The sequence below is a fragment of the Melozone crissalis genome, unplaced genomic scaffold (genome assembly GCF_028551555.1).
Source record: "Melozone crissalis strain CALT ecotype California unplaced genomic scaffold, PUWL_Pcris_2 ptg000008l_1, whole genome shotgun sequence".
Classification (NCBI taxonomy): Eukaryota; Metazoa; Chordata; class Aves; order Passeriformes; family Passerellidae; genus Melozone; species Melozone crissalis.
Genome location: NW_026535786.1, coordinates 7,367,273 through 7,391,917, shown reverse-complemented (window position 1 = coordinate 7,391,917; position 24,645 = coordinate 7,367,273). Strand labels below are relative to the sequence as shown.

At 39.8% G+C, this 24,645-nt stretch overlaps 1 protein-coding gene across 3 annotated transcripts in view; it reads left to right on the top strand.

The window, feature by feature from the left end:
- Nucleotides 1–24,645, top strand: part of DLG2 (discs large MAGUK scaffold protein 2) — a 983,561-nt gene that overhangs the window by 121,323 nt on the left and 837,593 nt on the right. For all 3 annotated transcript variants that reach the window (XM_054269787.1, XM_054269774.1, XM_054269773.1), the window contains exon 4: nt 568–710. In XM_054269787.1, coding sequence (XP_054125762.1) covers nt 568–710 — 143 coding nt within the window. The remainder of the gene's footprint in view (nt 1–567; nt 711–24,645) is intronic.

The window sequence follows — 24,645 nt, the reverse complement described above, 5'->3', positions numbered from 1 at the left end:
TTCTTGGTTGAAACCAAACATTACCCAGCCACTTCTGAATGACAGCAGACTGAAGTGGTGAATCCACCAAGTCTTCCTTCAAACTGTGCACCCCACTTGAAAAAAATGCCAAATGCACCTGCAGATAGGGCTGAGAGTGATTCAGGTGCCTTGGATGGGTGTCATCAAATTTCTCTTAAAGTACTTTACATTTGCAAATTTCTAGGATACTGGTTAAAGCAATCTGTGACTTCTCCCTGTAAAAGGGTCTGTTCTGCCTATGTTCTTCAGGTGTGCCTGTAACATGTTCTTTGAATTTTTTTCTTATAATGTTATTCCTTTACATTTTTATTTTGTTTTCTACAGACCTCTTTAAAATGAGAATATGACTCAAGAATCTCATAGAAATTTTTGAAAATATGTCTGTAGTTTTTTTCTAAACTCTTGTATATTGGTGCTTTCTACTAAAAATGTAGTATGTGTTTATCATTAGGATGATAATGTGTAAGTATGTATCAAAGGAAAACACCAGAGAGTCAAAGCCAATATAGCAAATAATGTATTTTATTCGTTCCTCTTTACAAACAGATATTCAAGAGTTTTATGAAGTGACGCTGCTAAATTCCCAGAAAAGCTATGAGCAAAAAATAGAAGAAGCAAATCAAGTTGCAGAGAAATGGGAGAAGACAACATCTGCTACAGACCATGAAAATCTACAGAAAAAACAGGAGGTAATTTAACAGATTAAGAATTAAAATATATGTAGTGTGATGTCTCAAACCTGAGAAAAGCTATGCAATGGTGTATAAGACTGAAAGGATGGGTTAATTAATTAGATTAGGGTGTGGAGGATATATGTACATACAGTCTTATCCCTCTGACCTTGATTATATCGCAGACTTCTTTACCCTTTCAATTGCAATCTGTCAAAGGGAAAGTAGAAAACTTTCATTTTCTCATCCTTAGTGTGCTTTATCTGATACTTGGTGTCTGATTACCCCCCAAAAGAGAATATATCTTTTCTACTTGCTGATGACTGCTGAGGTTATTAATATTCCAGTGATTACATCCTGTGTAAAAAATTTAATATGACTTTTCAAATTTCTGCAATTGACATTGGGCTGAACTTTTCCATAGTCCATGTTCACCAAGATCAACCAAAATAGTCTCTGTATGAGGAACAGATAGATAGAAGAAGGTTGCACACCTTTGCTTTTCTCCTGTAGCCAGTGGAAGCATTCAAAACCTTTCTTTGTCACCCCCAGCTCTAATCTGCTTTTGCCAGCTTCCAGATTATTATTATTAAATATATTAGAAATCTAAACTACTTGCCTCCACCCACATTTGTACTTTAAAGATGAAAACAAGCCCCACAGAAGCAAGCAATGTATTGCTGTGTTCTTAAACAGTGAAACACAAATAGGGTGGGCATGGATTGCAAACTGCAAATCTCCAGTCCAGAATAAAAGATGAGGGAAATATATAAATGTTTTCATTGTTGTCATGGTAAGTAAGGCATTTCAAGTTTTAAAAGTTGTTGGCAAGAACTTTCCCATAGGCATGACTATTTTTAAGAGCTTTCCCCCTTTTTAACAATGTAAAACTCAGACAGAAATTGTAGTTCTACATGCCAATTTAGATGTGATTCTTTAAAAAGATAAATCAGAATTGTTCTAGGTGGCTAGAACAAAACTCAGAAGAAATGAAGAAATTTATTGTAAAAATTAATTAGCAAAAGAAGCTTGTAGAATTAATGAGAGCAAGCGTTCTGATTTTGTGTGAAATCAGAACAAATGAGTCTTAACACTAATGTAGGATATATCCCATGAATGATTTAACATTTGAGTCACAGTTTGAAGGCACAGACAGCTAATATCTGTCTCTTTTTTTTAAATATATTTTTAAAGCATAAATCTTTATGCTTTAAAATGGTGAAAGTGTATTCTTGTTATCTCTTGGAGCATCTGATGAAGACAGTGGACAGACTGTCTTTATGTTCCAACCTCATCAAAGTATTTGACCCCCAACCCCATCTTCCTTAAACTCATTGCTATCTGAGAGGTGTGCTGCTGTTCTTGTACAGGGGAATTTGAACTCTGTATTCTATGCTGAAGATAATAGATACAGGGCCAACTCCAAATGTTTCTCATTTTATGAAAAAAATGTTCTGATTTAAAGGAAAGCAATAGAAAACCATAGCGTAAAAACTAGAATAGCCTTTCCCAAGGCAGGGTGCTGACAGTTAGAGTCCAGGGTGCCATTTTCAAATTTGCAGTCTCTCCATAAATTTCATCAGGGTAATGGGAGAACAAAAAGTTTAGTCCCTTAAAAAGTCATATATATTTTAAGGGTCCAATGCAGGCAAAAGAGGCTGGAAATGTAGGTTTTTGGTTTTTTCCTTATGACAACCCAACATACTATCAGCAGTTCCAAGTCAGATTAGTGCAAGCTAGATGTACAAGCTGTTGTACAAATCCAAGATAGCCCTTTGCTTTCTATGAAAAATTACCATATGAAAATGTAATCAAATAATTTAATATATCACATAAATTCTTATTCATGGTCCATCCCTCTTGGGAAATGATTGTTTTGTGCTTCCTTTTCCATCCTCAATTACATGTCCCAAATTTGGAAAGGCAAGGCCTCCCTTCTTTTGTAAAATCATAGACTTAAGGAATGGCTTTTGTTGGAAAGAACGTTAAAGATCATCTAATCCCATGGGCAGGGATGCCTTCCCCTAGAGCAGGTTGCTCAAAGCCCCATCCAATTTGACCTTGAACATTTCCAGGGATGGGGCATCCACAACTTTTCTGGACAACCTATTCCAGTGTCTTCCCCCCTCACAGTAAAGAATTTCTTCCTTGTATCTAATCTAAACCTCTCATCTTTCACTTTAAAGCCATTCCCTTGTCTTATCACTACATGTCCTTGCCAAAAGTTTCTCTCCATCTTTCTTGTAGGCTCGTTTCAGAAGGCTGCAGTTAGGTCACTCCCAAGCCTTTTGCTCTCCACACTGAACAATCCCAGTTCTCTTAGCTTTCCTTACAGGAGAAGTGCTCCATCCCCCTGGGGATCTTTGTGACTTCGTCTGGATGTGCTCCAGCAGGTCAATGTCCTTGCTGTGCTGAGGACCCCAGAGCTGAATGCAGCACTGTAAGCCCAAGGATAATCAGTCAGTCCAGAGGCCATCCCCTTTTCATGCCTTCCCCTCAAAACCTTCCTTGGCTGTCTGTATATGATTTTTTCTATATCAATTGGTCCTTTTTCTATCTTAATTGTTGATAATTGAAAATTGTTACCTTCCTTTTGGAAAACAGCTTTTACTGTCTAGGACAGGTGTCCTGTGAACCCTGCTTTGTATTTATGTACTTGCTTTTCTGAAAGTGCAGATTTTTAGATAAGAGAAAAGGTGCTTGGTTGTTTGCAATACTGTACAAATTTGCCACCTTGCATCTGTGATTACTATAGTGCTTTTTAGCAAACTGGTGCTAGATCTTACAGCATATTGGGGCTGGATCTTCATCTTTTTAAATGGATGTGAAAGGATCATGGCCCATCCTATAATCTCCTATCATTCTCAGAGAGTGCCTGAGAAGAGAGGTGTCTCCCAGACTCAGAGACTGTAATTTTGAATGGCCTTTGTAAAAACAAGTGAAAAGTCAGTGGAATATCTAGTGAGCTCTTGCTCACAGTACGTGTCAAAACCAATCGCATCCAAATGTTTTGTGTGCATGCCTCCGCGTAGGATCCCATGGCTATGGACAGTGGAATTAACAAAAGTGGTGGGTTTTAGTGTAGTTACTGGTTTGGGGTTTTTTCCTCCTTTTTTTTTTTTTGGTTTTTTTTTTTTTTTTTTAACTTGCATGATTCTAGCTAAATTCTATGCTGTTTATGTTTTAATCCTGAAGGATACTCTAGTGTACATGAAATTGATAAATGTTTAGGTATGGCCTATGTATTTAAACACCTCATCCTTGCTTTGCACTTCATGATTAACAGCATTGTTGGTTGTCTGAGTAAACAGTGACTTAATGTTTGCAGATGAAAAATGCAGTATTTCTTGTCATCACATTATTATTGCATTTTTCCCTCTATAGAGACTAAATATATGTGTCAATGTATCTGGCAGAGCTCTAAATATCATAGACCAAAATAATTCAAGTGGGTGGGTGTTAGTGAAAAGGAAGAAAAAAGGACCCATGTAAATGTGTTTTTTGTGTAAATTTATCCATGTTGCTTTCCCTCCTGTAAATGCAGCTTGACAAAATCAGCTTAAGTTGGTGGGTCATTTCAAAATCAATGAAACAGTTTTTGGGCCATGTTCAGATTCACTAGAAATGTTTATTAGGTTCTGTTTGCAAATGCTTTTTTTGTTTTATATATTCAGATAGACAGCAGGAAATTTGACATATGGGGCACTAAATTAAGTCCAACATGTTCATTATGATGTAGGAACTCTAGAATATAAATCTTGAGAAGGCCTAAAATACCCCTGTTGTCCTTTTTCTTGCCCAGAGGCAGATCAACTGCATTTGAGCTGTTCCTGACATGTTTGCTTAGTCTGTTTTATAAAACCTCCCGCAGTGGAAAGTCAACTATTTCTGCAGGTAACTTATTTCTTCACTGATGGAAGGTCCTTCCTTATTACAAACTGGAGTTTCGCTAAGGAGAATTAGAACCCCTTGGATTTTGTTCAAATAGCAGTAGACGTGGATAGCCTTTTATTCAGTCCTGTTCCAGAAAGCACTTAAACACATCACAGAATCATGCAGCATCGCAGAATGGTTTGGGTTGGTAGAAACCTTAAAGATCATCTAGTGTCAGCACCCGCTGGCATGGGCAGGGACATGTTCCAGTAGACCAGGTTTCTAAAGCCACCTCCAAATTGGCCTTGAACACTCTCAGGGTTGGGGCAACCACAGCTTTCCTGGGTTCCAGTATCTCACCATCCTCATCGTGAGGAACTTTCTCGTAATATTCAATCTAAACTTAATCTCTCTCAATGTAAAGCCATCACCCCTTGTCCTGTCAGTACATGCTCTTGTAAATAGGCCCTCTCCAAATTTCTTGTAGCCCCCTTTAGGTACTGAAAGTCCTCAGTGAGATCTCTCTGGAACCTTCTCATCTCCAGGCTGCACAACCCAAACTCTCTCAACCTGTTTTCATAGGAGAGGTGCTCCAGCCCTCTGATCGTCTTCTTGGCCTCTTCTGGACCTGCTCCAACAGATTCACATCCTTCTCATGACGGGGATCCCAGAGCTCAATGCTTTACCTGCCCCTGTAACAACAAACGCTAGGTTGTAATGAGAAATCTTGTCTTTTGGGATAGCAAGTATTTAGTTGTCCTAGACTCTTCTCGAAGGAGCTATACTTGGAGGTATCGAATATTTTAGTTTCCAAAACAGAAATCCTTGAGGCACTGTGAAAGGCAATTAGTGTTGACAGCACAGGCACTATATCACCAACTATATTTAAAAAAAATTCTGGAGACTACTTTGCAAGATTTATGTATTAATGAAAATACTAATTCAGGATTTGGGAGCAGCAGGTTTTTGTTTCTTACTGTTTTGTGTACTTCCTGAAGGACTGTATGTAAAGTCTGAGAAGAGAACTTAATAACTAAGTCATGAAAGGGAACTGAGAGTTACATTGTCTAAGGTATCTCACCATGTGGAGATGGGAGTTATGGACCATATAGTGTGGGGCACTCCATGGGCAGAAGCAGTTCAGGGTTAAAGTCTACAAAACACAGGATACACCTATAAACTAACAAGTAATGAATTCCAAATATGGGACAAGGTGTCATTCCCTTAAAATCTGCCTCATCAAGATGTTGATACCTTATCCTGATTAAGGGTTCAGAATCATGATCTCTATTCTTTAAATAAGACCATAGCTAGATGTCTCTCATAACAGGCATAAAGGCACTGCTGGTGCATTTTTCCTTATGAAGAAGCTATTTGGCAAGTATGTTTTCTGAAGATGTGGAAATCCATGTACAGCTCCTTTCTTGACCAGAGGGGAGCTGATAGTACTTCTCACCGATAAAAGTGCACACTAAGAATTCTGCTGGCAGGTATTGTTTAGCTTTTTCTTGTTGGGATGTTGCCCATTTGTGTGGAATAATTAAATATTTATTGGGAGAGAATACTGACATGTGGCTTTGCAACTTAGAGTTTATAGCTATTACTGCTCTGACAAGTATTAAAGTCTAGGCTGTTTTGTCTTCTTTTGCATACCTAAGGGTGGAACCCTCCCCAGCAAGTGCTCAAACACCAGTGTTGAAAAGTCATAAATGCAAAGCCCTTATCCCTGTTTTCTCTTCATTCTTTTCCACCTCCCCATTGTCACCATACTTATATTTAAATCTGGAAGGGGGAGGATTTAACAGAAAAAATTAAGAACTTCACTTCAAATGCCCACTATGTCCCAGGGAGCCGTATGTTCATTCCTCTCAAACCGCATTTAGGGGATGCGGGATGTTGCATTCAGTGGGAGGGTTGGTGACACATGGGAGGGAAGTGTAGCTGGAGTTCACCTAAATGAGCAGGTTGTGAAGGTATGCCGGAAAGTGGATTCTGACAGTTCGTAGACATTGGGCTGGTTGGTATGGTCCAGACAAGCACATTTTGAGACAAATGCCAGGTACCTACTTAGAGAACGGTGTAGATGTGACACTACAAAGATCATGTGCCTCCAGAGTTTCTGAGGATCTTGAATGCTTTCAAGCTGAGTCATTGCAAGTTGCATTAATAAAGCATCTGCATTGACTTAAACCAAGCAGTAGTTATCTGTCCATGTAGCCTGGTACCTGGCTTCCCTTGGGGGCCAGGAGCAGATGCTCAGGAAAGAGTCAGAAAAGACCAAGCCTTATATTGGGTGCTTTAGCTGTTTTGCAAGTCTAATCTGAATTTGTTTGAACTAGAAGTACAGAAAGTGTTCAGTGCTGGGAAATTCAGCCTTACCCTATTTTATAAACATTCAGTGTGGTATTCACCGCAGCTGACTGGGGATGTGCCCAATCTGCTGCTGGAAATCATGAAGACAGGATTTGTTTGTAATTTCACCTCTGCCAAAGAGCCTCATTACTTCTTTGGACCAGGATTTATAAGACTAGTATTCACAGCTTGAAAGCATTTTCCTGAAATCATGGCTCTTAAATTGTCCCTGTTGGAAAAAGAAGACTTATTTCTTTATCACCCCTAGAAAATGTGAGATAGGGATTGAGCGGAAAGTGGTTTAAATGGGACAATTTCAGGTCTTCCACTGCTTTGAGAAGTGCCCTCTCCCTTCCCAGTTCAAGGTAAGTCTGGGGAAAGGTATCTCTGCTGTCTGTGCAGCAGTATTAGTGGGTTCCTGCAGCCTGAGAACAGGTATGCAGATCTGAGCCCTGCTCCTCAGCTTAGCAAATGGTCACTGGCCTGGTAAAAACCTTTCTTCCCTAGGAGGACTCTATGCATTGCAAAAAGTAGTCAGTAGCTAAAGGATGTCTCTCCCCCAAGCATTGCGTAGATGGATACAATTGAAACCTGAGATGTTTAGAAAATACAATAATGGAGAACAAAAAAATCAACTAGATGAAGGAATCCATCTGATAAACCAGAAATGGAGTGGATCTTTCGTATGACAGTAGAAATGCTGCCTGAAGCTGGAGGCTTGTGCTCAGCTCCATGCACTCATTAAAAGACATAAATTTATGCTTTGTCTTAACCTCTCTAGTCTTCAATTTGGTCTTCAGTGTTGCTTATTTCTGGTCAGCAGTGTTTTGACCTTTATCTGTATGGAAAGCTGAGGTGAAGGAAAAGAATGCTCTGCTGTTGCACTTACATATAAATCTGGCAACTGAAGGTCTGCCTGTTCCTGTTAAGGGCATGAAAAGACTGTTTACTTGTAGGGCATTTGGTGCAGATACTTCTGCCATATTGAATGATAATCATTTGTAGCTGCTGTGCAAGTTTGGTCATCACACCCTGATCTCATATGCAGAATCTTCATTCAGCACAGTGTGGGATCATTGCTGTGACACGGTCCCCAAAGATTCCAGTTTGTCATTTCATTTCTGTTGTTTCATGCATTTCTTATGTTTAGAGGTTTGTTTTGCAAATATATTTAATTGCATCATGCAAAATGAATCTTCTTACATCTATTTGCTCCAGGAATGCTTTCTATCCTTGTACCCAGCTATTATAAACACCGTAATTACTTCTCCGTCCTCTAAGTGCTGGCTTGTTAAAAGTTCCAGTAGTAAAACCCTTACTTTAAAATCTTCTGCCTGAAGCAATTAACAAACCATTAATCTGTTTCACACTAAGAGCTTGTCTTAAAAACATGGAACTGCAGCCCCTTCTACGTGTGCCTATGGGAAATTCAGTCTCTTCTCTGGAATTTTGTTTGTTTTCTTTGTTTGCAACTAGGTACAGCTTAATTTGTATGGCTTGATTTAGTCCCAGGAGCCACATTTGATTCTGTTTAAGTGATTATACTTAATATGCAAGAGTCATTAGGTATGATCAACCATAATGTTTCATTAGAAGGGTTCAAAACATTGAGTTTTATGCATCTGTTTCTTCACTAGATTTAGCACCATGGTATACATTTATCTGATCAAATGCAATTTGTGTCTGTGGGTTGATTTTGTGCCAGAGCCAATTCCCAAGTAATTCTATTTGGCACTAAATTCTCCTTCAAGACAGCAGCAGTCTTTTTAAGGGGTACAGTATAAGTGACATCTAGGTGTGTGTTTCGCTAGTCATTTTCCTTTTGCACCCAAGGATGTGTAACAACCCTTACTAGATAATTATTGAACAACAATGCTGAAGCTTAGCTCCATGTTTGTTAGGTTTATTATTATTATTATTTAATATACAGTAGCTTTGTAATTTAATTTTTTAATGCGCTATTAAGTTTTTCTTTACTTGAAGAGATTGTTTTATACATTTTCCTTTTCTTCTCAACTAGGTTGACTAGTGTTTAGAAATGGGTAACTGCAAAGTCACTATGTTATGAAAACCCTTATTTATTACTCGCTGCAGCTAAATGCCTTGCCCATACTGGGTATCCATGCTGGGTCTCTATTTATAAATTTGTTATTTGTTCTGTAGCTTGTCAATAACTTGAGTGCCAGAGCGTCTGTTAAATGTCATTTTAGAGTTGTTTCTGAATGTGTTTTAATATGGTCAGGCCAATGTTTCCATTTTAAACCAAGTTGTATCCATGCAGAACAGGGTCATCCTGTGGACAGAAATGATCTTACAATGCTGAGAGTAGGGCAATATACATATCACGCCACTATCTAAACAGACAATTTCTATCCCATGGACGAGGCTAGGAACTAGACATCATTCTGCTTTTGCCATCTCTTGCGTTCGCATAGTTAGACGTGCTCCTGATAAAAAGCCGTTTCCTTTGTTTCCTCTCACTTTTTCACAGTGCAGGGGAAAGGGACCTGGGGTTCCTGATTAATGACAAGCTGAACACGGGTCAGCAGTGCGCTGGCAGCCAGGAGAGCCAAGCATGTCCTGTGGGGCATCAGGCACAGCATGGCCAGCTGGGCAAGGGAGGGGATTGTCCTGCTCTGCTCTGCACTGGGGCAGCCTCACCTCAAGTGCAATTTTGGGCACCACAAGAAAAGAAAGATATAAAGCTATTAGAGAGTGTCCAAAGGAGGGCCGTGAGGATGGTGAAGGGTCCTGAGGGGAAGCCATATGAAGAGTGGCTGAGGGCACTTGGTCTGTTCAGCCTGGAGAAGAGGGGGCTGAGGGGGAGACCTCATTGCAGTCTGCAACTTCCTCAAAGAAGAAGCGCTGACCTCTTGTCTTTGGTGACCAGCAATTACACCCAAGGGAATGGCCTAAAGTTTTGTGTGGGGAGGTTTAGGTTGGATATTAGGAAAAGATTCTTCACCCAGATGGTGGCTGGGGGCTGGAACAGGCTCCCCAGGGAAGTGGTCGCTTCCCAGGCACCAAACCTGACAGAGTTCAAGAAGTGTTTGGACAATGCCTTAAGGAACATGGTGTGACTCTTGGGGCTGTCTTGTGCAGGGCCAGGAGTCGGATTCGATAACTGCTGTGGGTCCCTTCCAGCTGAAGACATTTTATGATTCTATGATTTTAGTTTAACATCATGATCGTGTTGGTGTGCCCTGCGTGAGGGTTTAGAGGACTCACTGGCTTCATATGTCCTTTTTGACAGGGAGATCTGATTGTTTAGTTTAATAATTGTTTTCTACTGACATTAGTTGGATGGATCTGGGATCTTGATAATAAATTAAACCAGATCAGCATCGATGAAAGAGTCACATCCTCCACAACAGGTTTATTTGGGTTTATTTATTTTTTTTTCACATTTATATAATATGCCTATCAAACAACCTCCAGGCAGCTTTTTGATCTGTGATTTGTTATTACATCTGCAAAAGATTGGGAGCGGGCTAGAACAGCTGCAAGGGACCAGAAACAATAATTTTCCCCAATGAAAATGTGCCTGAGTATCAACCAGCATACAGAATGAGCCAAACTTTTAATTAAGCAGTGAGTCTCTATTATGATAAGCATTGAGGTCAGACTATTGTGTAAATTCCACTTCTGTCTATCAAGGTCAAAAATGATAGATCTAGTTTGAAAATATCACTTAACAACTCTTGCAATTTTAATGTGTTTTTTCTCAAATAATTTTCCTAAACCATTATATGTTTCAGCAAGGGAATACCAGATTAGTCTGAAAAAATTGCGAACATAAAAATATCAGAATGCCCCATGAAGCTTCTTCCACAAGCTAGCAGTTCCTCTGAACAGTTTGTGATATAATTCATTGTTTCTAATAAGACTCTGAGAAGTTATATTTTAGCCACCTGCAAAAACAAGTACATCAGCTCCTAAAGTATACTTAGTCCTATAAAGCTGTAAGAGTTCTGTAAAATTGATATTCAGGGACAAATGTACTCTAGTTAAGATTCATTCTAAAAATATTTCAGAACAATTTGTCTCGCACATTTATTAACTCCGATTCTTCACCAATCTGAGCAACTAAGCAAGAGAATTCACTGCCCTCCATGTGCAAAGGACACAAGTCTCCATAGAGAGGTTTAAGAGTCCATTATATATTTCTGCAGTCTACCAATGCTTCTGTATTAAAATGTTTCTTAAGTAGTTCCCAAGAATAAAGAATGATATCACCCCAAGACTTCTGGATCACATAAAGGTCACCCTGGGAGTGATTTCTTGGATAGATGAATGTATCTTTGCTTAGAAAGATAAATGTATATGAAAGAGAAAATATCCAGCCTCTTTTGTTTAGTTTTTTTTGTAATCTGGAACAGATACTTTCAGGTTTTAGCAAATGGTAAATACAATCTCCAGAATAACAACCTTGTAAATTAAAGGGAAGCTGTCAACTTGAAAATGTAACTTATCTCCACAGTTGTTTGGGTTTTTTTATAGTACAGTTACAAATACTAGACAAGTACTGAAACATGGGATGTTATGTGTTTTCAGCTTGTACATTTTACACATTTGCTTGTCCTTGAGCCTCACTCATACCACTTTAATTTGCCATGGGTTATTGTGAGAGCTGCCCCTGGTTTAGAGATGAGACAATTTACTGCTTGTTTGCCATTATAATATTTAGCTGGATTGTGAATTAAGCGCTGGTCTAGACCTTTGGGTACTATGAAGGAGTGAATTTCACCCTTTGTCACTCTCCTCCTTCTTGAAAAGAGCCTTTAGGAGTATGTTTCTTTTCCCTATGTAATCTTGAGCCATTTACCTATCCAAGTGGATGGTCTTTTCATAGAGATCACTTTCTGAGCTAATTTCTTTAACCATATTTGCCTTGCTGTTGGAAGCCTCTGTTAACTTCCACCTTTCTACCATCAATTACCACTTTGTCTTATTCCTAAGGTCTGTCATCTCTCTGCATGTCTACTCCTGTGCCTCATTAACTCTTGACTTCCACATCTGTTTCTTCAGCTCTTCACGACATACTCAGTGAGGAACTTCCCTGGTATTGTCACCCCCAGTGCACAGAAGCTTTTCAGAGAAAGCTATGCAACTATCTCGTTTCATCTTCAAAACTCTGTTTTGTCCTGAAAGAGGAGGCGGTTGCAGTCATAGCAAGAATTCCTACAACAATATTCTCCTCCTCTTGATCAATATTATCTCACTGTTTGCTCTTGCTTCTCCACTTTCTCTTGTCTTGAACTGAAATGGACAGTGTAATAGAGCAGAACCTTAATGTATTAACCCAAAACACCTCTTGTGGTGGGTGTTGGCTAATGTCTCTGTGTGGTGCCTATTTCCTCCCACACCCCTCAAGCCAGAAAACTAGTTTGACAGATGAGTTCTGAAATGGAATTTTTAATATAGTTCAAATATCTCATGTCTAAAAAGTCTCACCTTAGCTGGATCTCACACTTCCCTCAGCTTGCACTGACTTGCACAATACCAGTGGGGGAAAAATGATTAAAGCTGCAAATGGATCTTTGTGCCTTTGAGTGGATTCAGCATGCTGGTTCCATCTCAGCTGATATGTCTGGCTTCTTGTGCTTTTCTGACATGAGGGCAGTCTTGTTGCTCAACAGGTATAGCCCAAATAGTGGTGTTCAATTCACTGCTGTAGCTGCATAACATTTCTTCTCTGAAAGGATAAACTAAAATGATGCAATTTTCCCAGGTCCTCCAATTCTTTCCAGAAGTGTAGAGCCCACCTGGTTTTCAGAAATGCTGTGCCCTGTCACTGTGTGTGTATATATATATATTTTAGCTCAGCACTTCCAAGTAGTCATGGTGTCTCTTTCTGAGAAGAGACACGAGAGACACATCAAACAGCTCTTGTGCAAGCTGGAAAAAAATAGAATTAGCAGTAACAGACATAGTGGATATGAAGTCCATTTTTTCAGAAGGTGGCTTTTGAAACTCTGGTGTAAACAAAGCAATGGTGACTTTTAAATTATTATTGTTTTAATGAACCACTGAAACAAGTTTAATCTGGATGAATTTGCTAATTACCACAAGAAGGAGTAAAAGGATCCCTTGAGAGATTTCAGGTCAGTCATTACACGAAGCTGGTGTCATCTCTCACACATTTTTTGTTGTTGTGTAGAAAAGCATAGGTAACAAAGCTGATAACTGTGTCTTCCTGAGCAGTAGGAAGATTCATGACAGACATATGCCTTTACTTATGTAATCAGAATTCTTTTTCTGAGATATCTTTTACTTTTTTGGACAGAAAATGCTCACGGCACACCCAGCAGCATCTTTGCTAGGTCAGCAGCAAGCCTGTAATTAGATGTTTCAGTATTCAGGATGCTGAGTACATTATGGCCTGAAACAGTCCATCTTCTGCAGTCATAAGTGTATTTATTAATGCTGCTTCTTAATTTAATATAAATTTATTTATTGGATTCCTTGTTTTTTCCCCATCTAGGGAATGTGCCTGATATTCAGATATCTCTGCACTCAGGGTGGACAATTCTGTTACTTTTGAGGTTTAAAATCATCATATATTACTCTTTGGTTGCAATTTGTGATCATCTCACCCTTGGACTGGGACCAAACCCCTCCTTATATTGGTGCTCTGTTCTATGGATAGTCCTCACACAGAGGGCAGGACTGATCTGGCATCCTTGCTCAATGCTGAACAGAAAGGAATGCTCAAGTTGTAATGATCTTGGAAAACCAATCTTTGTGCCTGGCTTCACAGGGCTTTGCTGCTGCTCAGTCAAAAGAAAACGAGGGCTTGGATTGCCTTTGTGAAGCAGTATCAGGATGTTGGTCACAGATATTCAAAAGAATATTCTTAGTTAAATGTAGCTAAGAGAACAGATGTGGGGATGTTCCCAAACCATGAAATTACATAGCTGATTACAGGTATTTTTCTTAATATTAGAAAGTAGATTTTTGCCCACAGCCTTTAAAAGCGCAATATTAGAATCCACCATCTCTTTTAGGGCTGTCTCTAGTGACCCCTGTTTGACTAAGTACTGCAGAGAAACGTGTTCAGAAAGTGATCTTGCCTGGCTTCAGCTTTGTTTATGAGCTAGTGAAGTGTGGTATTAACCTGGTGGTGGTAATAATGCAATAGGTTGTCAAGATGGGAGTTGCTGTCATGGTTTAACCTCTCAGTTACCTAAACATCACACAGCCCCTTCCTCATTCACCCCTTCTCAGCGGGGTGGAGGAAAGAATTGGGGAAAAAAAAAAAAGGCAAACCTTGCGATTTTAGACAAAGCTTTTTGACAGACAGAAATTGAAGGGAAAATAGTAATAACAACAATAATAAAGATTTTGAATATACAAAACAAGTTACACCTTCCGTCTACTGCCCAGTGTCCAGTCAGTGCCTGAGCAGTGACCTGTGGCCAGCTTTCCCCCCAGCTTCCATACTGAGCCTGGTGCCATATGGTATGGGATATCCTTTGGAACACTTGGGGTCTGCTGTCCCGGCTGGCTCCTCCCAGGTTCTTGTGCTCCTCCAGCCTTCTCGCTGGTGGGCTGGTGTGAGAAAAGTCCTTGGCTTAGTGTAAACACTGCTTAGCAACAACTACAACATCAGTGTCTTATCAACTTTATTCTCATTCTAAATCCACAACACAGCCCTGTACCAGCTTCTAGGAAGAAAATTAACTCTGTGCCAACTGAAACCGGGACAGCTAAATATACAGAATAGCACGTAGAGCTGTGTTCTGTTTGCATTAACAAGCATCCAAGTTGTTATAAGGCTTCCGAATAAAACGAGAATTGGAATTTGAGCCTCTGCTAATGAGAGGTGTGGTTGTACAGTAATGGTCATAAAGGTGATTTGGGATGTTTCAAGCAAATATTCATCAATGGTGAAAGTATTTTCAAATTTTTCATCTGACATTCTTTCAAGTTTACCCAAGCTAACCTCCTCAATGACAGATACATCCCAGCAAAAGGAGAAAGTCTTCCCTAAGCACATGGACAGATTGCAAATGCAGAGAGTTGCAGAGAGCTTTAGTGTGAGTTGTTGCAGTCAGACAGTTTTTAGACTGGATTTATTACCTCATTCAGGGTTTCCCTTCTGATAGTGTCATATGGACCTCAGTGTCAGTGAGTTGTGATACGGGCACTATTTCTCAGGTCAGCTGAAGCTGATACCTCTGAAGGATTCCTGGTCCAGTATCTATATGGACCGTGCACGCTAGTATGCATGGAAGGGGCATTACACAGACTGGGAGACTTCCTGCCTGCAATTCTTGGCATTGCCTGGTACATAGGCATCTGCACCTTTTCTCAGTGTCAACTGCAGTTGGCAGTGAAATTTATTTAATTAAGTCTCAGTAGCCCTGCTTTTGTGCTCACAGAAGCCCAAACCCCTGTACAGTCCATAATTTTTTAATACCCTTGGTAAATGGCTAATGTTAATAGTTCTTGGATCCTCATACAAAATACAGTTTTCTGCCATCTCCCCGTTAGGCAATGAAAAATTCTCATCCAGCATTGAGGTCATGACAGTTGTCACAAAGGAAATTGTTAAGCATTGGCAGATCCATGGAGTGCAAACTTCTGCAAAATATTCAGGGAATGTTGTTTTCTGTTTTACTTCACTTTGTTGTCTGGTTATCAACTTAGGGAGTGTGATGATGTAATCTGCAATTTAATGACCTGATTCATTCTACTTAACTTACCTTTTGGGTCCTTTCCCTTTGATATATATTGGTGTGAAGCATTTTGTAATGCTTTGTAGGAAGGAAGCTGGATGAAGAGATATGGCACTATGTTTTGCCAAAGGTTTTGTTTAGCTGCAGTCTTTTTGCATGTCAGCATGAGTATATATGATTGTGGAGCTGTGCAGCCATGACTTAGCAAGGCAGCTTGCCACTGTAATGACAGCCACTGCTTATTTCCCCTCCCTATGGCTCTGGCTGAAACAAATAATCTTCTATACCAAGGTTTAGGATCCTTCAAGCGAAACTATCTTGAGAAGTGAAAGTCATTACAATATTCTTCAAGGCTTTGATTTTGTGGTTTTGTTGATGGTTTGAGGTTCTTTTTTCTTTTATTTAATGCAGGCTTTATATTGAATTAGCATAAAACACCTTTGGTTATCCTAAATATCACTTTATGATACATCAGTCCTGCTCTCAAAATGGAACTGGTTTTATTACCGCTATTGAGTAGACTGACTTAATTTCACCATTTTTGGCAAAAAAAGACACAAAATTTAATCTCAAGTGAAATGTGGATAGTTTTCCCCCTCTGTAATTTCTCTGGAGGTGTGTGTAAATAAGAAGAATCTGTGTGGGCCAGTGAGGGAGACAGGAGATTGGATTCTATTCTTGGATTTGCTATGGACCTGCAGCACATCATGAGATAAATCAGAATTCACTTTATCTGAGTGAGTCCTTATTTAAGCATATTTCCTGCAAGGTTATCATGCAGTACATAGCACTCTTGGGTGTTTCTCCTGTTTTGAGTTATAATTACAGAAGGGTTTGGGCAGGAAGGGACCTTTAAAGATCCTTTAGTTCCAACCTCCTGCCATGTACAGGGATACCTTCCACTAGACCAGGCTACAACAAGTCCCATCCAATCTGACCTCCAACACTTCTATGGCTGGAACATCTGCAGCTTCTCTGGGCAACTTGTTCCAGTGCCTTACCAGTCTCTTGGTAAAGAATTTCTTCTTAGTACCCAACCTAGACTTGTCCTCTTTCAGTTTAAAGTCATTCCCCCTTGTCCCATCACTGTGCCCTTGTCAAAAGTCCCTCTCCAGCTGTCTGGTGGCCTCTCTATGTACTGGAAGGCTGCAGTAAGAACTAAATCTTGTCCTAAGCTCTGTGGGGACATACAGACTCTTGTTCTCCTGACAACTGAGAGGGATACAGTCCTTTGAAAGCAGCCATTCTAACTCTTATGACTAAAGTAGAGGTATTAAAGTTAGGAATAAATGAAGAGCTGCCCCCAGAGGCCAAGGCAGCCCACAGGAGCCATTTCACTAAGACTATCTCCATCAAAAACTCTAACCTTATATTCATAAATGTCCTATTATCTTTAATCTGAGGTCAGTCCATGCCAGCTGTATGGAACAATGGTTACTAAGCAGTTCCTCACCTTGTGGTTGAATATAATTGATAGTAATTAATACAGTCTCTCTCATTATGACTGTTACAGGGCCGAGATAGAAATGCAACATCAGCAGTAAGGTAATTGCAATTTAATTGGAAAGGGTCCATTTGCAGGGTTGCAGAGTTGGGAAAGGTCAATGGGCAACAGCAGGCTCTGCTACACTGCACAGAGGCAAGGACAAAGGCTGTCCTCATTCTCTCTCTTCCTTCCATCATAGTGCCAATTGACCATACCTTCAAAAGATTTGATCCAATTCCTTGGAGGCCCAAGAGTTTAGGAACCAGTTCTGTCCCTGGATAAAAGTGTGGTTAAGCTTATCATGTGCTACACCAGCATGTATGAAATGTGGGAACTGCTCTGTAAGATACTCCTGGCTTGGAGCACACTGCAGTGATTTGCTAAACTGTTTTGCATCTCTGCAGTTAGGTTTGCTGCCTCAAATATGTTGTGCACCTTTCTGAATAAAGGTGTTAATTTAATTAAAAGAAAGATATTAATTTAATTTATTTCTGGTTTTCAGGGAAATATACACTAACTGGGGGCTTAGACTTGCTCTGTCGGTCTTCTGTTAAGAACTTGACCTCAAGCTATATATCCTAGGGGAGACTACTGGAGTAGTAGTTGAGCCAAAAGGCTGTACATATCCTTGGGATTTTTGACAGACCCAACACTGAGCCCTGAAATTGGTAGTGAATTTTCCATTCTGTGCTAGGAACATCTTTGGAGAAAAATAATATTGATTTCAAGAAGAATTAAATGTGAAAAGCACAATTAAAAAATAGTGTGTTATTATAGCAACCGAAGCAGTTGGCTTTTTTTTTCTTTCCCGGTTGTTAAAAAAAATATAAATCTACACTGATGCAATAAAAATGACACAAGAGAATAAATGTATCAAGTTGTTATGGCAACTGAAATATGTAGGTTGGAATTTATGTATCCAGAACTTCTATGTAAGTAAAATAAGCATTATCCTTGCTAATTAAAATAGCATGCAAAGATTATTTAATTTAAAATCATTAGTCATGTTTTCCCTTACAATTATTGACTTACTTTTTTTTTTTCCTGTTTCCAAGTATTTGCATTTGCTTCCAGCTGTGGTCTACTTGTATTTTCACGGCAAGATTGTGATTTCTCTAATGTGAGCTAAAGTGTGGAGGGAGTCCACTGAAGCTAATGAATAAGATGTCAGTGTGAATGTGTGCAGGTGGGCACAACTGGAATCAAACCATGTGCTTCAGCACATCACTCTTGCTGCAGGTGACCTTTCTGCTTGCAGGGCCTCTTGCCAGGTGTCATTACCCCATGCTTGAAGGGATCTCCCAGCAGCCACAGCTCCCTGTCTTTCCTCTCAGTTTGATACAGTGCACATGGAGCTCCTTCCAGAGCTTGTTTCTGCATTCAGCCTGCACTCTTCAGCTGTAGATTTTGCTTCCAGGATATTTTATGATAGTGAATTCTAAATGAGCATTCATTAATTATGTTCAGTCTTTTAATTTTTCTAGTCCTTTTCCTCCAGCCTTCATAAGAGTTCAGTAATAGCTTCTGCTTTATTTGAAAGAAATAGATCTTTAATATCCCAACTTACTCTTTATGTTTTATCTTCTTTATGCCCAGCAAAGTGCAGGCTGATAGCTGAAAAGTAAAAGAATGAGGAGAATGATCTCAGATCCCAGTGAGCTGAGGAAAATGCATTTATTTGTTTAATGTTTTAATGTCATTCATTCTCATGTTCAGAGGTGTCTAAATTTGCCCTATGGAGTTTAAATACAGTGCTACCACGAATGCTTTGGAAAATACCCCATCAGCAATACAGTAGTTAATTGTCTCCATTTCTTGCAGGCAGATATCTGCCTGGCACCGAGCTACAGCTGGGGTGTGTCTATGCCTGAAAACTGTAACCAGTCTCTCCAGTCTCATTCTTTGAGTGTCATTTTCATGCATCTGAACTGTAAATTATTTATCTCTTCATCCTAGCTGCATAGTTCATCTTTGTGATTTTTTTTTGCTCATTTTTTTCTCTCTGCCACATCAGATCCTGCCAACCTCTGCTATTCAGTGTGCCAGGTCTCAGCAGGGGAGACTGTATTTCAGCAACAGCCCTCTCAAGGCTTGTGTTTGCAGGGGCTCTGGTGTCTGCACAGTGCCCTGCTCCCTTCCCTTCCCTCCCCAGTTATCACACATGGCAGAGTCCACCATTGTGTGGCCTTGGTGACTCTCTGCTGCCTGGGGAAGGAGACACATGAGTGCCTTGATTTGTATCCCAGCTTGAAAATAAAGCTCTGCATGAGCTCTTCTCTTTTCTGCCCCCTTACTTCTCTCTCCTGAGACCCCTCCTGGAATAGTGCATCCAGATCACAATGTGGGAAGATTGTGGACTGTTGGAGTGAATCCAGAGGATGGGGCTGGAGCATCTCTCCTATGAAGTCAGCCCGGAGAAGGCTCCTGGGAGACCTTAGAGCACCTTCCAGTACCTGAAAGGAACTTATCAAAAAGATGGGCACAAACTTTTTTGTGGAGCATTTTGTGGTAGGACAAGGAGTAATGGTTTTAAACTAAAGGAGAGTAGATTTAGATTTATATACAAGAAATAAGATTTTTTTTTTTTACAATGAGAGTGGTGAAAGACTGGAACAGATTGTTTGGAGAAGTGGTGGGTGACCCACACCTGGAATCATTCAAGGTCAGGCTAGATGGGACTCTGAACAATCTGCTCTAGTGGAAGGTGTCCCTGCCTGTGGCAGGGGCATTGGAACAGACAACCTTTAAAGTTCCCTTCCAACCAAACCATTCTATGATTTTTTAACAAGTGGCACTGGAGGCAGAGCCTGGATCAGCAAAATGAATCCTGTGTGTGTATTCTGGTCAGTCACCAGGTTTGAGTTTGTGGGGCCAACTGACTCCAGCCAGCTTCATCTGAACTCTCTGTCTGGGAGGAGAAAAGCTGGTGCATGAGTTACTGTCTCCTCCCTGCCTGCAAAGTCAGTTGTCTTGCTGTAGATCAGAGTCACAGTGCAGCTAGATAATTGTGTGATACAGGTAGTGAGGGAAATCAGGTCTGAGTGTGGGTTTTGTATTAGTCCAGGAAAAGTGCCTACTCCAGTAACTGATGACTTGGATGAGAACCTTTAGTGAATGGTCAAATCTGTATGAGGGATGAGCAAATGCAAAGTTCACCAGTGACATTCTGGCATCCAGAAACACACTGAGAGCAAGATTTGCTCTCAGGAGGGTGGAGCAGCATTAAATCAGATCCTGACCTTTCTGAGACACAAGTCCACAGCCAGATAATGGTTCCTGAGCTGTAATACTCTTTAGGACTGTCATAAAATTTTCTGAAAGGTTGAATCCATATTAGTTAAAGTGAAATCATAAAAATCCCAGGGCAGACTAAATATTATTGTGATATTTATGTTCACTTTCAAATACAATAACTTAAAAAAATCAAAACAGTAGTGATGTGATTTGTGCAGTAGAATCCATACTCAAATGTGTATTTTTCTTCATTCACATTTACTGGTCATATTGGAAAGACTGGTGCAGAAGGGACTGAAGAACATTCTTGCAGGGCTTAGGCATGAGACCTCATAGTGCTCTACAATATCACCATGACTTAAGACAGCTGCAAAGTCTGAGCTAATGCAATGTGATGTGGAGCAAACCTTGATGTCATCAAAAAATGAACAAGAAACCCTAACGTGGAAATGGAAATAAAATCCTTTCTGACATCTAAATCATTTGACATGGAACTATGCCTTTCTATAGGGCCTTAGAAATACTGAATTAGAAAAGAAAGCTCTGCTATACTATTTCTGGGTTGAAATTTAGGCCCAGCTGAGGCAAATTAAACTGCTTGACTTCTGTGGGATTGTATTTCTGACTTTTATTTCTAGCAAGATCTGCTCTGGGATTGTCTGAGTTTTCAGTGATAGTGATGAAAGTCATATCCTGTCAAAAAAAATTGTTGAATGACATTTCTTCCTGTAATAAGGAATATAAGGGGCATAGAAATAGGGCTAGCAAAGCACATAATCTTATGGTCTCTAGGATTATTTCTGTGCATGGCATTGCAGGGAAAACTCATCAAGCCCTCAAAGATGCTTTGTCTCCCACTTGTCTCCCGGGCTCGGGCTCTCTCCAAGATGTACAACTTTTCTTTTTTTTTTTTTTTTTTTTTTTTTTTTTTTTTTTTCTGTTGTCTTTTTCCTGTAGTCCAGTGATGCTGACAGCATATTCAGGAGAGCTGTCAAATCTGCATATGTACGACAGAAAGGTGCAGAGCTTCGAGGACAGATCACAGGCACAGAAGGCATTCGTGCTGTTGCTGGCACGTTGTAAAGGATGAATTTGACTTGAGTCCAGCTCTGGTTCACACACAGCTTGAGCAGAGCGTGAGCAGGTTGGCTGTACCTGGCACAGAGGTGTGCTCTGTTCTTTGCTAGTAGCAGCATCCTGCTGAGCATCTCAGTTCAGCTCAGGTTGCTTCCTACTCCAGCATAGCTGCTGAATTAATTAATTTACATCAATGTCCTGCAAAATGGATAATTCCAGCATATATTATGTTGAAATGTAGCTTTTTAGATGTTCTAATGATTTTCAAATATGCTTGCTGTAGAAAAGTTAATTGAATACAAGCAGTATCTCTCAGAACAATACGTTTCTGGGAGCATTTGGTTACCAAGATGATCGATTTCCTGACAGAAATCAGCTTCCAAAAGCTAACAAATCACTGGGATTTTTTATTCCTTTCCTCTCCTCATGCAAATGACTTGGGGCAAGCCAGCATTTATTGACAGGCTCCCATGAGACTGGAGCAGATCTAACAACTGGTGATCCAAAGTGGCCAAAGACAACCTGGGCAGCCTCTGTTTTGAACTTCTCTCACTAACAGCATAGAGGAGAGTGTTCCCCAAGCCAGTGGCTGGAGGGGAGGGTGCATTAGCTCTCTGAGCCCTAAGGCAGTTGCACACTTCTTTGGGCTCATGGACTGTAGTTCCTTATACTTCCACCCACCCTCCTGGGCCCTTTATAGAGCTGATCAGCCTTTTCTAGCCACATCTGCTCTAGAAAATATTCCAGATGTATAAGTAAATTTGAAGTTCTGGAAACAATATCTTAGACCGTGGAAGAGCAGAATAAAGTTTGCACGTATGTTTCCTGGTTTTTTTAAAATATTTTTTTATATTCTCAGTCTTGGGCTTCACCCCAAGAAATAAACATGTGGTAACTATTGGGGATGGTTATAAGTTCCTCCTATTAATATATCCAGTATAAATCCTGGAAATTCTATACGTTCTTATGCTAGACTGGGGAGTTCATCCACCATTATTCTATGGCTTGGCTGCTGTAGGAGGACCTCCCATAGAAACTTATGGAAACCTTATATGCCATAATTGCCTGTGAGGGCAGATGCTCCTTCTGTCTGATTGCTGGCTCAGACATGAACTGGAACCTGCTGCCTGCTGAAAGTGGAGCTGGCGACTTAGTCTTTCATAACTCGTATCTATGTACTTTGGCAAAAAGTAATCAGGCAGAGTTTTATTGTGTCATTTTGTGTTATTTTATTTGATTGTGTCAATTGTGCATGTCCTAAAAAGCTACCTGCAAGATGTGTTTTAAGCACAGAGAAACTTCACTGAGCACTGTTAAAATTAGACAAAATTAGCAATGTAGGTAATGTGGTTATTATTTTATTAATAAATATTTAAATAATGGTGTGAGTTTGCACAATGAAAGAGACATGCTGAAGAGACTATGGTCTAAATAGAAGCTGTTAATTGTAATCTAACTAGATTAGTGTTAATTGTGCACAAAATTAAAAGGTTGCTTTAGGTGTGATCTGCATGACTCATGGTTACTAACCATGTGAGTAAAGTTACCAAGTGAAGTTTTGATCTGCCCTAGCTACATTTGCTTGTGAAATCTCTTCTGTTTCTCTGACCAGTTTGCAGCAAATAAGATCATGCTTTCTTCTGTGAAGAGGAAGATAGAGCAGTTCCAACTACCAGCCCTCTAGACGCAGGGGTGTGATAAAAAGTCTATAGTTTTGGCAGTAATTGTAGTTCAAGCTTGAAGTCATTATTTCCAGAACCTCCTGCAAGGATGTGTGAGCACAGTGCACATTGTCTACTGCATTTGTAGTGTGCCATGGTGGGGCTGCCCATTCTGCATTTCCTGGTCATTGTTCAGGAATAATTAAGTGTTGCTGAAACACTGCTTTTGCATGGGCAGGCAGCTTTTGCCTAAAAGTATACAAATAATTTTAAGCAGGACAGACGTTATGTTGGCCTCCAAAAGGAGGTTGTATGTAATCAAGAATAAGAAAAGACTGTAATCCAAGATTGTTAGTTTTTAATAAATCTGTCGCAATGCACAGCAAGTATTCTTTCTGCCTCTTGGATTATACAGTCCCATATATTTCATAACACAGAATTAAATATCTCTTGGTGTTCAGATGGATTTCTAACATATGCTTTGTTTAAGTTGGGAAACCATATATTATTTTCCTAATGATTACTGAAACTTAATACACTGGAACAGTGAGGTGTTCCAGATTTATTACAATTACTCTTGCTTGAGCTGTTTGAACCCCACTAATGTCATTGATTTTCAGCTCTTTACAATGAATTTGTGACCCATTTCCCTAAGGAAAACAATGGAACCATTTCATAGCATCTTATGACATTGTTTTATGTTCTTTCAAAATATTGGAGCCAACTAATGGTGAAAAATTTGAGAAAAAACATGTAAAATATAAACAAAGTAAGTTTCTTATCCTGTTTTGCAGCTGCACTTATTTGATAAATGTTATCATAGAAGTTTCTGCTGAAGCTTGTCAAAACCCTTTAGAGAAGTTGCAGGGGCTGAGCTCCTTTAGGATCAGGATCTGTTAAGTACAGCAAATAAATAATGTATTGATTTGAAGAGTTTATATTGTTGTCTGTAAATAATAACAATGAAAAACATCAGGTATTTGAAGAAAGCAAAGATGAACTGAAAATTTTATGCATGCTTTTTAGGTCCTTGCAAAACCAATTTTCTCTTCCTGAAAGAAACATTCAGGGAGTTGCTTTGATCTTCTGTAGGCTCTGAGGCAAGACCTGGGTTCAGTTTCATGCTGTCCTTGAAAATTTTGGCCTTGTTGTCTTTCTATGCCTTACTCCCTTCCAGATTACAAATGGAAGATACTCAACACCCTTTCATGACTAGAAACCAACCAAGGGAATGAGTGGTCCTCCATGTGAGGGAAGCTTGCGGAGTTCTGTGTACTTAGCCCCATGTAATGCTGACCTACTGGACCTGATCCAACCTTTAAACACAGTCTTTACTGGAGCACAAGACTCACCCATTGGTTCCAAGGAAGCTAAAAGCACGTGTCTAAGAAGTTGGCTGGGCTGAGGCCAGCACTCAGTCTTTTGCTGGACAGAGCCCTAAATAAACAACCGAGGATCAGAGGAGAGAACATTTGCACATGCGAATGTGATTTGGCTGTTTCTGTGGCACTGGCTTGTTGTTTTCTAACTTGTGCTGGCAAAGGCTGTTGTACTTAAAATGCTAACAATTTCTTGCCTGTTGTGTTAAA